General features: G+C 54.3%; 5 protein-coding genes across 5 annotated transcripts; 2 read left to right on the top strand and 3 right to left on the bottom strand.

Moving 5' to 3' along the window:
- Positions 1–341: 341 nt before the first annotated feature.
- Positions 342–2,232, bottom strand: N7459_009048 (MIP/aquaporin family protein; the record flags this gene model as incomplete). The annotated part of the gene is made up of 2 exons (XM_056948216.1): positions 342–2,138; positions 2,197–2,232. The coding sequence occupies 2 exons, from the start codon at positions 2,230–2,232 to the stop codon at positions 342–344; spliced, it is 1,833 nt and encodes a 610-aa protein (XP_056795441.1).
- Positions 2,233–4,335: 2,103 nt separating this feature from the next.
- On the top strand, positions 4,336–6,261 carry N7459_009047 (putative autophagy protein (Atg22); the record flags this gene model as incomplete). The annotated part of the gene is made up of 6 exons (XM_056948215.1): positions 4,336–4,490; positions 4,547–4,581; positions 4,685–5,440; positions 5,503–5,627; positions 5,689–5,850; positions 5,908–6,261. The coding sequence occupies 6 exons, from the start codon at positions 4,336–4,338 to the stop codon at positions 6,259–6,261; spliced, it is 1,587 nt and encodes a 528-aa protein (XP_056795440.1).
- Positions 6,262–7,243: 982 nt separating this feature from the next.
- Positions 7,244–9,027, top strand: N7459_009046 (sugar porter family MFS transporter; the record flags this gene model as incomplete). The annotated part of the gene is made up of 4 exons (XM_056948214.1): positions 7,244–7,346; positions 7,408–8,229; positions 8,279–8,501; positions 8,559–9,027. The coding sequence occupies 4 exons, from the start codon at positions 7,244–7,246 to the stop codon at positions 9,025–9,027; spliced, it is 1,617 nt and encodes a 538-aa protein (XP_056795439.1).
- Positions 9,028–9,368: 341 nt separating this feature from the next.
- On the bottom strand, positions 9,369–10,531 carry N7459_009045 (KRR1 small subunit processome component; the record flags this gene model as incomplete). Its single annotated transcript, XM_056948213.1, has 2 exons — positions 9,369–10,406; positions 10,472–10,531. 2 exons carry the CDS (start codon positions 10,529–10,531, stop codon positions 9,369–9,371), a joined length of 1,098 nt encoding a protein of 365 aa, XP_056795438.1.
- A 2,131-nt stretch (positions 10,532–12,662) lies between these two features.
- Positions 12,663–14,177, bottom strand: N7459_009044 (class I SAM-dependent methyltransferase; the record flags this gene model as incomplete). The annotated part of the gene is made up of 8 exons (XM_056948212.1): positions 12,663–12,693; positions 12,744–12,921; positions 12,982–13,210; positions 13,332–13,448; positions 13,634–13,699; positions 13,757–13,918; positions 13,971–14,091; positions 14,173–14,177. The coding sequence occupies 8 exons, from the start codon at positions 14,175–14,177 to the stop codon at positions 12,663–12,665; spliced, it is 909 nt and encodes a 302-aa protein (XP_056795437.1).
- Between the last annotated feature and the right edge of the window lie 2,051 nt (positions 14,178–16,228).

The following is a 16,228-nucleotide window of genomic DNA, read 5'->3' as shown; positions in this document are numbered from 1 at the left end:
GCGGAGTCAATCTCCGATTTTATGCGTCACGAGCAGGGCTGAAGGTTGTCAGCACACCGAGCTTTAATAAAAAGTGTCTGTCAAAGTCATTCGACATCTGACCATAATAATTCCAAGGCTATATATGTACTTCGCAAATGAACAACAATTAAATCGAGACTGCTATGCACATATAGATACAGAACCACCGAAACCTATGTATCCAGGCCCAATTCCAATTTATAGCCCACTCATCCCCGTATATCCAGAAATGCCAGAGGTTATCTTGGCAAATGTGTAAATTCGGATTCGCGGTCAGTGACCGCTAATCGTAGTAACCAGGAATTTCCACGATTGCATACTTAAGGCACGGCCGCCGGCCGGGACTCTGGCTTGGCAATGTGAAGCCGACGCTTCCACTTCATACCACTCTTCTTGATCGCCCGTTGGGTTCTCTCCAGCGGGTAGTTCACGGGAGACTCACCACCAGTGAAGATGAAGAAGTCGTACAAGAAGCCACCCATGAACGCGCCGGTGACTGCTCCTACCCATGGTCCATAGAACCAGTACGGGTTCAGGAACAGGTCGTTGGGGTATCCCACTGCAAGAAGTGCCAGGCGAGGACCAAAGTCACGACTGGGATTGAAGGCAGCACCAGTCTGGTAGCCAAATGTCATACACAGACAGGTAATGACAATACCGATGATCAGGGAGTTCATACCCGCGCCGGGAGGTGCGTTCTGGTCATCACCAAGCGCCAGAACAGTCACTGCCAGGAAGCATGTCCCAATGAACTCGTTGAAAAAGGCGGTGGCGGGGCCGATCCAGGCTTCGCGTTGGTTGGTCACGAAGCTGTTGATGATACCAGTGTCGGAATTGGACGCGGAATAATACACAATGGAGTGGTAGTAGACGCCATACGCCGCCAGACCAGCACAGAAAGCACCGATAAACTGAGCGGCGAAGTACTCGGGCATCTTTCTCTTGGGGAAACCACGGTAGAACCAAAGCATGGACGTGATTGCCGGGTTGAGGTGTGCACCGGAGACACCACCGGAAATATAGATGCCGATCATGGTAGCAAAGCCCCAGGCCCACGCCGTGGTGTTAGGATTACCTTGGTTTGCGACCGTCACTGACAGGTCTACGCAAAAGCCAATGGTGAGCTGGACGAACACCGCCAATGCCTCGGCCAGAGCCTCGCGGTGGTGCGTGCGAATGACGGACCAGGTGGTGTGGTTGTTGTGGACCTCGTCCTCCACGAGTTCCTGCACCAATGGATGCAGATCTTCGGGACAGGCTTCGTGATCGAGACCCGGAATTTCGAATTTCTGGTCGTTGGCAGCGTCGTCATAGGGCTGCTCGGCCTCTTCGGGCACCGGACGTAATGGGTCATCGCTGTAGAACTCCGGCTTTCTGCCCTGAGTCTCGGTTTCGTCGGTGGCCTGAGATCCACCTTCCTCGACGGTCGACAGCTGTTCCTGGGATGCGCGCCACGCCGAGGGGCGTCTCAAGCGGGTCGACGACGCGCGTGACAAGCGCGATCCCTGTCGCGTCGATGCCGTGTCGCCATTCAGGATCTTGTTCATGAAGTTTTGCTCGCGCTGCAGCCGAGCATCCTCAACCTGCGCCGCCATTTTCCGCGGGTCGGCGGTTTTTTCGATTTTCCCCTGTTCCAGGTCATTAGGGTTGACGTCCAGCCCGAGCCTCTGTGAATTCTCAGCGGGAAGCTGGGCATTGGCTAACTGTTGCAGCAATTCCTCCTTGGTCGGCACCATGCCCGGCCGCACCACACGCGGCAGCGGCTTAGCCAGAGACCAAACCGGCTTGGTGTTGTTGGGCTGTTCGTAAGATGGGTTGAGATCGCCATATCCAGGTTGGACGAAGGGCTCGTGAGACAGTCGTAACTGTGGAGTCTCCTCTGGACCGGCGAGTGTGAATTTGCCTTGGGTTCGCTCGGCCAGTGTAGTTCGAGGAGCCAAGCTCGGGACGCCCCGACTGCCACTTCGTCTGGAGGCTGCCGAACTGCGTCGTCGTGTGCCATCCGGACCATCATCGAGCGCTGAAGTTCTTCTTGTTGGCGAGCCGGCATCGTCCTCTGAAAGCCCGCGACTGCTCCTGGTCGGCGAGATTGGACCCTGGCTTCGTGCCCCAGTGGACTAGACCGACACACAAGCATTAGCCAAGACTTCCGGGCGATCGATGGGCTGAACTTACCACGGCCCTGGGACGCCCAGCATCGCCCTCTTCCATGATTTCTACTAGATCGGGGGAACCTGGGTATCTGCTGGGTTGAACGTCGAAATAAAAAAGATGCCAAGCTCAACGGGGATTAGCAAGCGCTCGAGAGCAGAAGAAGACACAAGTGGCCCCCCCTAAGCAAGAAAAGAGAGGAAAAACGAAATTGGATGTGACGGGTGGAGGCCGGGAGATGATAAGTGGGCAACAGTCTCCTCATGTCCGTTTTTCTTCCACACCTCCCCTCCCTCCCTTTTGGACCCGCGAGACCACCAAAAGGCGAGGGTGGGAGGCCCTTGACGCAATTGCTATCCGATCATCGCAGTCTCCTCAATTGGTGCCGCCAAAGCTTCGCATGAGGAGCCGGCTGGGGAGAACTTCCAAGCAATGAACACCCGGCGCTTGTCCGGTAGTGCCTGTCCTGACCCACTGGTGGACGCATCATGGCCATTGATTGAACCGTGGGATGCCCCCGATGGAATCCATCCTGCTTCAACTACTGGGACGGCGCGGGGGGTTCGTCCAACGACAGCCTTTGCTCCAGCGGGGCCCAATGCAATTCCTTGCAATTGACCGTTCGTCATTTCCCAATCCTCCGTCTTATCCGGGATGCAAGTTCGGTTCCATCTTCAGTGCGCACACAAGTTATGGACAACCCCTAGCCTTGCAGGCTCGGGCGCTTCGAATGTGCTGTCATTCGTTCCCTTATGACATCATTCCCCAGTGGCATCGCCAGATCGATCTCGATTTCTCCTCGTGGTACTTTCGTCTTTGATCCCTCGTGCTCCGTAGCGTGCTTGTGCGCACCGTTGTCTTCAGTATGTATTGGCCTCCCGTCCGATTACTTGGGCCTGACGTGCAGAGACTTTGTACGAGGATCCGAGTCCTTTCCATGGCAAACCCATCTCACGCTACCAGTGGCTTCGTTTCATCTCATACCCCCTTATCTTCACAGTAAGCAGCCCCTGTCATGCATCATCAGCGTTATCAGTGGTGATGGGTCCGGAAACTCACGAATCAACTTCATGGGAGTAAACTGCATCAGACGCAGGTGAATGATGCGCGGCACGCAGAACTAAATAACCAAATGCCGTCTGCTCTCGCCCCCTCCCTAGCTCTGGCGCAATACCTAGAGACTCTTTTTCCCATGTACTTCAAGCTACTCTTCACGATCAACCCGTCTAGGGAGAATGCTTGGCTATTGCTGCAGTAATTCCTGCATCAGGGCTTCGCGACAAAAGGCCACCCAGGATGTAGGTGAGTCGGGGAACTGGCATCACTGGCATTGATATCTATGTGAACTGCCAGTTTGTCACCCCCACTCCCCGGCTGATCTTTGATCAACGCGTTGGCCAAGCGGGGATTGTCGCGCCCAATTAGGGACTGACCATAGTGAAGCGATGAGCATGTGAGCTCGGATTGGGAGAATATCATGCTTGCGGCAATCTTGACAACCTACCATCAACAACGGCGACATGGTTCATGGTCAGGATATACGGTTAGGGGTTGGAACACCAGCAAACCAATATCACCCCCTATAGCCATCCATGTCTGCACATCAATAGCTTCGATAAACCGACTCCGCACGCATCTTCCGATCCGTCCAGATCAACCTTACGGCTGCAGAGTATACAAAGAGTAGCCCTTCCACTCTCGTCACAGGCGATGGCATCTGATACCCCAATGTGACAGAGTCCGCCGCAAAGCCAGCAAGTCGCTCGTCCACTTGATTATGATATCCTTCTATCGCTCCACCACCGATGACTGGCGCTGCCAAGCACACTGTCAACCACTCGCGCCAATGGGCCGCGCTCAAGCCTGCACAATACAATGGCCGTGATAGGCCGAGCCCTTCGTGCCGAGTCGCTAAGCAACCTTCTAGGCCCGACGAAGGTCTAGCGCGCAGCGCAAGCCGAATGTTATCGCGATCGGCATCCGCATTCACCACTGGTCTCCGGTCGAGGGTTTTGGCACGCGGGGTCGAGCGAGCATTTTCAATTGGCAGCAGATGAATGTCGCGGGTTCCAGTTCCTGATAAGAAGGGCCGCCACCCCTGCCCCCCTTCTCTCTCTGGCGTGTTGTCTTCTCACTGCTTGACAGCGCTATCTCACTACCACCATGGATGTCAAGGACTCGGCTCTCTCCGCGGTCGAGGTGGGACTGGGGCAGCTTTCCCAGACGCAGGATTGCGATAAGGGAGAGCAGCTCGTTGCGCCCGATCAGTTCGAGGAGAAATACCGCACGACCCGAATGGAGATATGGGCTTACTACGCGTGCGTTGACCGTAGAGAGATTGGCATGGATGACGCTAAACACTGCAGCTCTCTAGCTATTACATTGGGAACAACGGTTTATCACTGTTCAGTGAGTGGGACGCATTGCTTTCTTTTTTCTTTTTTTTTTTTTTCTTGCGTTGCAGTCCTTTATAGGAGACACCAAGGCCAAGCCCACTGACCATCACGACCAGACTTTGCGCCTACCGCATTCCAAAACTTGCTCGCCCAGGCCGCGCCGACTGATGGCTTGCTCGATTTCGCCGGCCGCCCACGCTCCATCAACAGCATCGTGCTGCTCTGCAACGGCATTTCCTTCGCCATCCAGGTGGCCGTCTTCTTAGTCATTGGGAGCTTTGCCGATTTTGGCCACTGGCGACCCAATATTCTGATCGCGCTGTCCATTGTCGCCTACGCAATTGGCTTCGGCTGGCTGGGCGTGCACACCCAGGATCAATGGCGGGTCGGGGTGGGCTTGTATATCGTCGGTCTGATCGCCTACCAAACCACCTTGACCTTCTGGACCGCCGCATTCCCCAGCCTGGCCCGCAACACGATCAGAATGAAAGAAAAGGCCGACGCCTACGTGTCTGGGACGATTACCCGGGAGGAATACGACTACGCCGACACGATGATGCGCAGTCGTCTCGCCAACGTCGCCTTCTACGTCCAGTCGGTGGCGGAGATTTTCATTCTCGCCATCATCGTTGGGATCATGTTTGGCGTGGATGTCAATGCCGGCCAAGAGCAGAACAACTGGGGTCTGAGCGTGCTGATTGCCTTTGTCTCTAGTGTGTGGCTCCTCGTGTCGCTTCCGTGGTTCTTCCTCGAGAAGCGTCGCCCCGGTCAGGATCCTGGTCGGCGATCGATCTTCATTGCGGGCTTGTGGCAGCTCTGGCATGCTATGAAGCAGATTTGGCACCTGAAGCAGAGCTTGGTTTACCTCGTCGGTAAGACGATATCGTGGCAAGGGCTCCAGCAGACTAGCTTTAGGTTGCTGACTCTCGTACAGGGTATTTCCTACTGGGTGACTCTCTCAACACCACGGTGACAGTCATCTCAACGCTGCAAAACACCATCGTGTCCTATAATACTTTACAGCTGACTTACCTTCTCATTGTCGGCATTGCAGCTCAGGTGAGTGAGGCGTTTGGAGAGATCCATACTTTAGTGGCAGAAACTCATCCAATCCATTCAGGCCATCGGTATATATGCGTTCTGGTGGGTTCAACAGCGCTTCGAGCTGGGAACGAAGACCATGTTCAATGCCATTGCAGTCGGCATCATTCTCCTGGACGGCTGGGGCATGATCGGGATCTGGACCGACAAGTTCGGCTTCCACAACGCCTGGGAAGTTTGGGTATGCTAATCGTCCTCACGCCATACTGCGCTCCCCACTGACCCAATATCTGTACAGGTATACCAAGCGTTCTACGGGCTTTTCATCTGTCCCTGGTATAGTTACTCGCAAATTATGATTTCGGAGGTGACTCCCCGCGGCCACGAGTTCCTCTTCTTCAGTCTCTTCAGCATCATCGGGAAGACCTCTTCGTTTATAGGACCTATCGTATCCAGCGCCATCATCGATGCGAGCCCGACCGGCAACGTGTCGACCCCATTCTATTTTCTTTTCGCGTTAAGTTTGGTCAGCTTTGGGGTTTTGTTCTTTTGCGTTGATCTCAAGAAGAGTCAAGAAGAGCAGGAGAACTTCTTGGCCGATAAACTGCGGCGCTTGCGTGATAGTCCCTCCTCTTCTGAGGAGAGAGTGTAGATATGCATGTGCCATCGGACCTAGATAGACCCTAGATATACGATACATGAGTTATGCAGTTGTGAAGGCCATGGGTCATACCTCGTTTGACCCGACCTACCTACCTTCTTACACACGCGTGTGCCAGTGGAATCAGATCCTTTCGGGACTCATGAGAATGACTCTGCTCTCTCATCCTCGAATCATTTCCAGCTCCATGGTCAGCCCCCTGGTCCGTCGAGTACTATGTACGCCGTCAGGTTTCATCTGCCCTCCGCTCTCTGTGCAACGTGTTTCCTCGACCAGGTGGGATTCCTGCGGGTCGCCGTAGTTTTACTCGACAATCCGAGGGCTAACAAAGATTGAAAGCGGGAGTGCTATGTTGTTCGGATGTGGCACGTATAGAGTACAAGCTCTCATGTTTCCTGGTGCCCTGTTTCACGTCATTTGCCCCCGGCCTTCGATGGTAAGTTCCGCGAAATTTCCCGATGAAGATTTGGCAGATGATTCCAGATGTCTAGCATTGATAGAATTGTTCTATTCAGGAGGGGATCTGAACAGGGATAAATAGACACGGCTAGGGGAGTAGCACATAGACAGACCACAATGCCTAAATAGAGACCAAAGCCTCCGTCTCGAGTGACCAGCGTCCCCCTTGTGAGTGCTCTACCCTATTCTGAATTGTCGCTGGGGCTCCAACGATCATTGCTTGCCAGAGGATTGACTATCTGTCAGACAGGCAGTGCGGATGCTCACGGCACTCACCGTGTCACCGTTGCCTCCAACGTTTCCCAAGCTGATTTGCACGGCTGACGGCACCTTCCCCATTCAGCCTGCTCTTATTTCTTGCCTCCTTTTTTCTTCCTTCTCTCTCCCTCCCCTTCTCTCTTCCTTTTCCTCTTCCACACTTGGCTCTACCTCCTGCTCTCTTCCGCTTCTGTCTTTCCCTCTTCAAGCGAGATTTATCTTTCTACATTCTCACTGAACAGCGTCTCTTTCCATCATGGCAAATATTCGCCAACTTGTCGGCACAGATGACCTAGCCCTTATCGAAGCGCCTGTGACCTGGCGGGCCTACTTGATCTGCGGCTTTGCCAGTTTCGGGGGTGGGTCTCGTCATTTCTTCCTTTCTGGCTCGAATATAACATCTAACTTCTGTACACACAGGTATCCTTTTTGGATATGACTCGGGATACATTTCTGGTGTTCTTGGTATGAAGTTTGTCAAGCAGCATTTTGGACATGCAGTCCCAGTCGAGGCCGATCCCAGCGGATACATCATACCCAGCTCGCGGAAGTCTCTCATCACCTCGATCCTTTCAGCTGGTACTTTTATTGGCGCGCTGATGGGAGGTGGAATCTCTGAGCGTATTGGTCGTCGCATCACAATTATGATCTCCTGTTTAATTTTTGCCATTGGAGTGGCAGTCCAAGTTGCGTCTACCAGCGTTGGCGGTCTTGCGGCAGGTCGATTCATTGCCGGACTTGGGGTCGGTGGCGTCTCTGCCACGGTGATTCTGTACGTCTCCGAGATCTCACCTCGTAAAGTCCGGGGTCTTCTGGTTTCTGTCTACCAATGGGCAATTACGATCGGGTTGCTTGTGGCATCAGGCGTCGACCAGGGCTGCAAGGATCTCACGGACCGCACTTCCTACCGTATTCCCATCGGATTGCAGTTTATCTGGGCTGCAATTCTTGCGGGTGGACTGTTCCTGCTACCCGAGTCTCCTCGGTACTATGTCCGTTGCAACCGTATGGATGATGCCCTCCGCTCTCTTGAGAGAGTCCGCGGCCAGCCCGGATCCAACCCAGCCATCCAGGCTGAACTCGCTGAGATTAAGGCCAATTTTGAGTACGAAAAGCAGATTGCCAGTACTTCCTGGTCAGACTGCTTCAAGGGCGGCCTTTCTTCTCGTGGAAACCTTCGCCGAGTGGTTGTCGGGGCTTGTCTGCAGATGTTCCAGCAATGGACAGGGATCAATTTTATTTGTGAGTACTTAATCTTTGGGCAACGCGAAATGACGACTAACATCGTCAGTTTACTATGGCACCACCTTCTTTCAGCAAGTCGGCATCAAGAACGCCTTTCTCATCTCAACTATTACGAACGTCGTCAATGTGGCCACCACACCAGCATCCTTCTACATGATTGAGAAGTTCGGACGACGTACTTTGCTCATTTGGGGTGCTGTCTCCATGTGCATCTGCGAGTTTATCGTTGCAATCGTTGGCGTTACAACACCCCAGAAGAGCCACGCAGCGTAAGTTGGCGAGTCGTGAAAAATGCGACATGCATATACTCACTATCGTTACTACAGGAACGTTTGTCTCATTGTGTTCGTCTGCCTCTACATTGCTTCCTTCGCAACCACTTGGGGTCCTGCTGCGTGGGTAGTCATTGGCGAAATCTATCCTCTGCCCATTCGAGCGAAGGGCGTGGCTCTTGCAACTGCGTCAAATTGGCTATGGAACTGTGTTATTGGCGTTATTACTCCATACATCGTCGACCAGGACAAGGGTAATCTCGCGGTTAAGGTCTTTTTCGTCTGGGGTGGTGCACTCTTCTTGTGCCTTTTGTTCGCCTTCTTCTTCATTCCTGAGACCAAGGGTCTGACCCTGGAGCAGGTCGACAAGATGTTGGAGGAGTCTACCCCCATGACCAGTGCCAAGTGGAAGCCTCATGATACCTTTGCGCATGAAATGAGCATGACGGACACGCATGGGACTACGCTCAGCGCAGAGGAACCAAAGTCGAGCCCCTTGGCCGAGCATATGAACGATGTCTAGAACTTGTGTCAAGAAGGCTCCCCACTGCTGGTTCTTCGCGGAGTTTTCCTACTGGATTATTCGCGGCCTGGAAGTTGGGTTGGCCGTTGGGAGTTTGGAAACCCATTGGTTGGGCTGTCTTGCAGATTTAGCCTACTTCCTATCCCTTGGATCAACATAACTGGATTCATCTCTTATTAATCGATGTTCATCAGAAGTAGATAACAACTTGGTATTGATCATTTTACAGTATACAGACCACGAGGGTGCTGTAACGACAAGACATCAAGCAAGATTTAAACGCCAGACCCATGCTCTGCCAGAAGCGCCAAATTTTAAACAAACGAAGACCGAGAAGCATTCTACTCCTCGTCGGAGGAGGCCTCCTTGGACTTGCTCTTCTTCTTTTTCTTCTTCTCCTTCCGCTCGGCAGCATCGTCGCCATCGACCTCGGCCTCGGCCTCGCGTTTCCGCTTGCTCTTTTCTTTCTTGTCCTTCTTCTTCTTCTTTTCGCCACTGGCGTCGACAGGACCATCCTCCTCGGGCGCAATAAACTCCTTCTCGCGCTCGCGCATCTTCTCGTCGCGCTTCTGGCGCTGGCGCTCGAGCACCTCTTCCTTCTGCGCGCGGTCCTTGGCTTCCTTGGACAGGAAGTACTCGCCAGACTCGATCTGAAGATCGACCTTGCTCTTCTCGGGCGCGGGCGGGAACGGCGTGTACACCTTCTTGGCTTTGTCGGTGACCTTGAAGGGCGTGCGGCGCTTGGACAGCGTGCGCTTCTTGAAGTTCGGCAGGAACCGATCCCACGACTCGTTCGCCAGAGTCGGATCCTTGGCCAACTCGCGCTTGATCATCAGCTCCTTGATGTGGTAGATCGGGTGGATGTTCGCCATGCAGTCGTCCACGATGCGGCGCACCTCCTTCAGGCCCTTGAAGGGGCCCATTGTGGCGACCGTGTTACCCTGCACCAGGATGTACGTGTTTGTGAGTAGCTCCAGGGCCTTCAGGGTCGATCCGTTGGGGCCCAGGATCCGCTGTCGCCGCTTGACGAATCGCTCCTTGTTGCGCACTTGGTTGCGGATCTTGATGATGTCGCACGCCACGCCGTCCTCCAGGATCTTCAGGGCCTGTGTGGCGGGAACGCTTCGCGCGAGCAGCTTGATCAGGTCGCGCGCTTTCAGGATCGCGGCCGGGTCGTAGGTCTTGCGGGTTGTTTTCACCGTCATGCTACCCTCCACCAAATCCAGTGTGCAGGCGACGCCCTGCTTCTCCAGCGCCTTTGTGACTGCCGGCCATGCCTCCTTCAAGTATACTTCACGGTACTTGGGGAAGAGCGTCATGAAGGACGACTCCTCGGCAAAGTTGCCGGCGACATTGTCCTCGGGCTTGAATTCTTCGACCTGTTCGCCGGTCGCGCAGTTAGCAGCTGCCAAAGCTGGTCAGATTCGAGACGGCGCCAACTTACCTTCCACTTGTCAATGTCATCCGTGTCCCACGGCTTGTCCTTCTTGTAGGTCGAGGGCATCGTGGCTGGTGTGGTTTCGGGAGGTGATGGTGGTCCGCAGCTCAATGAAAATCCGCGCCAACTTTTTTTCTCTCCCCGCCCGCCGCTTGCCCCGATTGGGAAATCTTTTCTTGCCTTTTATCTCAGGCAGCAAGGAATCTAGATCGGGCGAGGCGGCGCTTAAAAACACTTGACAGCACGCCCTACGTGGTTGCTGGCATGGGAAGGTGGTCATGCGTCATTGATCTTAATATCGCCAGCACTGGCTCTCTCTGCTGCTGTATGGCGGTGGGAGCCTGTGTCTTACACGCAAGACCTTCTACAGTAACTACAAGCTTATTGGTAAACAAGACGTCATTGCCTGATGGTCAACAAGGTCTTTGCGCACTGGAGCTTGCATGCTAGTTCCCCATTCGACGTGGCATTTCTCATGAGGGATAGTTGTGCCTTTGTTATTCTCCATGGTCATCTGTCTGCCGCCCACTGTCTCGCCGAAGCCCCTGGGACGAGACCCATCACATCCAGAAATAGTCTCGGGTAGCTCTGAGCCTAACAAGGCCGGCACAAGCGGACGCCAGAGACGCGGAAGATCAGACAGTCAGATCAAGAAAAAACATCCTTCAGCCCAAACCCGAGGGAGAAGTTCCCCAATCTCGTCTCTCCCACGAATCCGCGCGTGCATTGGGGCCCGATGGCATTCCGGAACGCCCCCCAATAGGGCGCTTGATTCCGGGCCATTTGGATCGGGCATGCCTCGCCTGAGTAAGGAGACGCCAACGGCCGCGGGTCGGGGCCCAAGCTCGCCTGTTGTTCGACATTCATAGGCGCGCTGGCCCCGATCCTCCACCCTCTGCTGTGTACTGGTTTGACCCTGGCGGCTGTTCTGCCGTGGAATCTCTGTTTTTCCCTTCTTGTTCTCTGCCGGGCGTTACCCGGTCTCCCCCTGGACGTATCTGTGGGCAGATCAGCCAATTGCTGTGGATGTCGATAAGGGCAGGAGTCCGTACGTTGCGGGCTGGGCCCTGCTCCAGGTGATGTTTAGGGTTGCATCTTGCCATTGGTCATGAGCATGCGTAGGAACCGTAGGGGTCGTAGGGACCAGGGGGAGAGAATGCTGGCGTCGGATATCTCAGGTCCGAGCCCAATGGGATCTCATATGCAGCAGCCGCAGGGCGCAGTGCTTGAGGACTGGAGGACTGGAAGGCCCAACGTTCCCCCCGGTCTTTGCTTCCCGATGGTTTGGGTCCCGGCACGCCCCCTCTCCCTCTCTCTCTCTCTTTCTCTCTTCGCTTCACTTCTCTGCGAGCTCAATCCTTTAACCTTTCTGGTCCCCCCGTCAATGGACGTCATCCTGATGAAACATGCCCGATGTGCCTGGTGAAGTCTGGATTAGCGCCACCCGATACCATTGTTGCTTAACGTGGTATGGTCGGATCGAGCTGCCCCCAGATTCTGGAGCGCACGGCTCGTGCTCCATCAACACAGGGTTGGCTGAACCGCCATAGACGCTGGCCACAACTACTTGGACTTTTGGCGTCGAGTTCCTATGTGCGGCACGATTTGGAAGACAGCACAAGGCTCTGCTTTCTGCGACGCCGCACCAAGATAATAGCGGAGCGTGGCCCTCAGATCTGCGTCGTGATCCTCCCGATCCGCTCGGAACCTCACTCGGTCGTGACGATCTGACACGCAATGACCTCTCTCGGTCTCAGAGCTCAATTACAGCCTGCAACCCCTGCACCTTATCCAGTCTCCCGTGAGTCGATTACAACTCGCGCCCGTGAGTCATGCCAGCCAGCTCGAGCGTCACTTTGTGCGACCATCCTGCCCTGTCACGAATCAATCTCTCGGCTTCGTTTCCCTTGTCTCATCGGGAATCCAGGGCGATAAGAAAACCCCCAATTGGAGAGCGGAAAGATACAGTTAGGGACCAGGGAAGTATAGAAGCGATCAAGAAAATTTGTTTGACTAACCGGCTTTGGCTAATTCGACATGGACATCCGGGTGAAAATGCGAGACACTATACTGGAACACGAAAGCCCATGACGATGTGTCCGAGAATGACCAATACCATCGTCGAATCCCCCTTTCGATCAGCTATACCAGACCATTCTCGGCAGATGGTCATTTGAATGGTTTGGGCCGGGTCTCTTTATCGCTCCTTTCGGCCAATGCAGACGTATCTGTCTGGTCAGAGGCTGGGCGTACAATCTTCATGTGTGGCTGTACTTACAAAGGGAAATATGCTTTGAGGGAGTGGTTTCTCGCCTCCGCTTGGGCTTGCTCCACTAGCGAGTCGAAGCTCTCCGCTGACATGTGCAATCGCTGGGTCAGAGGATAAAGCGCCAAAGATCGAAGGAGTTGCTGCATGTTCTCGCTGTTGGACTGCCCGATGGCTCGCATCCTCGGGTCTGCAGTGTGTCAGGCCGGTTCCTCATACCATGGAAATCAAAAGTGCAGCACGATCTCACCGGTCGACCAGGCTGACAGAGGAAGTGGGATCATCTTCGTGTCAACTTCCACCAAGCCCGAACCCGTGAACAGGTTGCGCAATCTGGATCCTATACGGAGGTCCTTTCTGTCCTCCAGGGCACGCATGTATTGCGTGCTCCATCTTCGCAGAGCATGTGCATCGGTGATCGAGCCGTTGTCAGATTGCACATTGAAGTATATTTCGACCATCTGGACCCATCCTCCCGGCTTTAACACCCTTGAGAAGAGAATTCAGGCATTAGTACTGGAATGCTTGGATGGAAGGGGCGACCATTCTGGACTGGCGGCAGCCATGAAGCCGCTTGGCTTGGGAATGTTCGTACCTGACGATGTCGCGAATGTAAGATGGCCATCGAGCACGGTGGATGCCGGTCGCGAGGAGTCGAGAGTGGACAAGGTCGAAGTGGTTCGGGGGGAAGGTGAATGTTCGGTTGAGGTCGTCCACCTGCACATGGTTCTGTCAGCGACCGTCTGCCCCAGGGCTACACTACTGCAAACCAAACCGACTATTACGGCGACGTTGCCAAGTGATTGGACTTGAGGTGACCGTTGTGTGATGAGTCGGGGTGGGCTGCCACGCCCCTCCCTCACCATGTCACACTGGAGACGTGATGGGAGATGAGCACTCACCTGAAGCCACAAGTTCTCAGGCAGGTCGTCCGGAGTCATGTGCGGGGCAATATCTACGCCAATGACCTTGGACAACAAGAATGATTAGTGACGACGGACTCTCAAGTCGAGAGAGCATCCCACCTCGCAGTCCGGGTGACGTTCAGCAACTTCCAGGGCCCACGATGCCGCTCCGTGGCCACAGTCCAGCACTCTTCGCAGTCGTCGAATGGGTGGGAAGATCAATCGGTCGTCGAAAATTCGTTGAAAGACTCGTTGTTGTTCATCAAGCCGTTGCGCTTCTTCCTGTTTGGGCTGTCAGTGAACAGAGACGTTGCAGGGATGTTCGACATCCTACATCGTCGACTGGGCCGAAATATATGCGGTGGTCGATTGCGTATTTCTGATACTCACGGCCTTGGACCGTGACCGTATCGAGGAATTCACGGTCCAGCTCTACCGTTTGGGAATCCGGGCTCCTTTGAAGATCAGAGAGCAACAGTTAGTCTTCTCGATCCATTCGGGGAGGGAAGAATGAACAGCAAATGGTATGTCAGTACGTCATTGTAATCCTGGCTCGTTTTATGCGACTGTCGGATCGAGAGGGAAGCCTCAGCTGGGTATATGGAACGCGTGATGACCGGATTGTCCGAGGGCGGGGCTGAATTCTCCGGGCCAAGGAGGAGCATCTGCTTATAGTACCGGAGGGGAAGAGGAAATTAAAGTGCTGTGATTTTGCATGGACGCGATCGGGTGCCGCTGGGGGACGATGTCGGCGGCAACGGCTCCCTCGGACTGGATGGCGGCTGGAGACTCAACCACGCTTCGTGCGTGCCTGTCAAAGGCTGTATGAGGGGCACCAGTCATACAAGGTACGTACTGATGGGTACGAATGGCAGCGCGACCTGGTCCGTCAAATTCAACGGACGCCTTCTCGAAAGACTTCTGGAACACATCGTCTCTCGGACGTGCAGAAAATCTCTGGTGACAGCCCAAACTGGACCTGGAAAGCTGCGTGCTCAGCTTCGGATGGGGCCCTTTGCGGGCGACGACCGGGTACGACCAACGCGGTCTCTTTCTTTAGTCTGCTCCGAAACGTTCATGTGGTCCCTGAGAATCCTCCGACGCCCTTGATCTCATCCCTGACCGTGGTGATCTACTGCTCAATTTGGGTATGCGTGAGGAATCACCCCTACTACTCCTATAAGGGCGATGGATCGTACATCGAGCCAAGCACGAAACGTGAAAACGAGGGCGGGTCGGTTCAATAACCGAGGAGTGGTTCGCGGACAACGCTGGCACCTCCAGGTTTACCAAGTATCAGGATAGACTCGGTTGCGTCCTTCTCTTTAAGGCTAAGCTAACGAACCTTGAGACTATGTAGGTGGCCCTGCCGTCAGCTAATGCACAGTTGGCGGACTCGCATACGACTTACTCTCCCTCGATGGTCCAAGAGCGCCCGACAGTGTGGATCAAGCGAAACTCAGACTCGCCGCTGCGACTGCACATCCACAGCCCCATCGTAACGCTTGCATTTGTGGCTGGCTCTGATAGCTGAGGTACGATGACGTCCAGCGGCTGAGGCGCCAGTCTGCCGAAATTCATCACCGAGTGACCATTTATTATTCATGGTCTTCCAGTTGTTGGCCCGTCTATCTTGCTTTCTATGGACTCAGTTTCGCAGCAGGGCAAATGATGTAATAGAAACCGAGCCAAATCCGCCGCAGCGCACCCGGACTGGAAAACAGAAATTTGGAAAAGACAGCAAAGAAAGAGAAACTCGGTCAGTTCACATGGAGCCTGGGCAAGTCGGAATCACGGAGGCAGAGCCCATCGGAGACATACGAAACGGACAACACGCGGAGGAGGAAAGGTAAAAGAAAGGAAAAGAAAAGAAAGGGAAATCTACTCGTGTCGAAACTGACGTTTCAGGGCTTGGTTAGAATTTGGACCGGCCCTTGCTGCACGCAGGCCGGACGAAAGCCCTGCATAGCGGATTCCAAAGGCACGGAAAGAGATCTTCGTCTGCTCCCGCTGTCAAGTCAAACCAAAAAAAAAAAACAGCAATTAGACCGGTGACTCGGTGGTAGGTTTCCAACAAAATCACCCACGCCGAAGTGGCCCCGACCCCCGGCAGCCAATATGCATACAGTGCTCCGGCGCCAAGTGGCTTGTTCAGCTGGGTCTCACGATGGCAAACTCCCACCCCAACTGGAGTGGGGTTGGCTGGGTCATGATCAACAACAATCCTCGTTGGGCCCCGTTCCCTCGGGACTCTTCTAGGTGGATTGATTCATTTCCTTCCTCACACCGCTTGTCCCGCGGCCGGGGATAGCCAGGGTGGTAATGCGCGAGCAGACTAATGCAGATTTGCTTCCGGGATGGTTCCTGCCTCGGATCTCAGGAAAAAGCAAGGAAACCGACCAAATGGCCGCCTACTGGAGGATCTTGATCTGCATTCAGCTCGCCCACCCTTCTGCTGAAGAAGCCTTCGAGCAGCATGCGACGATTCCCAGAGTAATGTTGGGAAAGGCCGAGGCGGAAAAGATATCCATTCCGAGAAATTCAGGCTGTCGTGGAGGTGTGGGTTCTTCCTTTTGGGGTGTCCACTTCCAG

This window comes from Penicillium hispanicum, assembly GCF_028827665.1.
Source record: "Penicillium hispanicum strain IBT 35686 chromosome Unknown utg000008l_segment0_segment0, whole genome shotgun sequence".
Taxonomy (NCBI): domain Eukaryota; kingdom Fungi; phylum Ascomycota; class Eurotiomycetes; order Eurotiales; family Aspergillaceae; genus Penicillium; species Penicillium hispanicum.
This window is presented reverse-complemented; position numbering and strand designations above follow the sequence as displayed.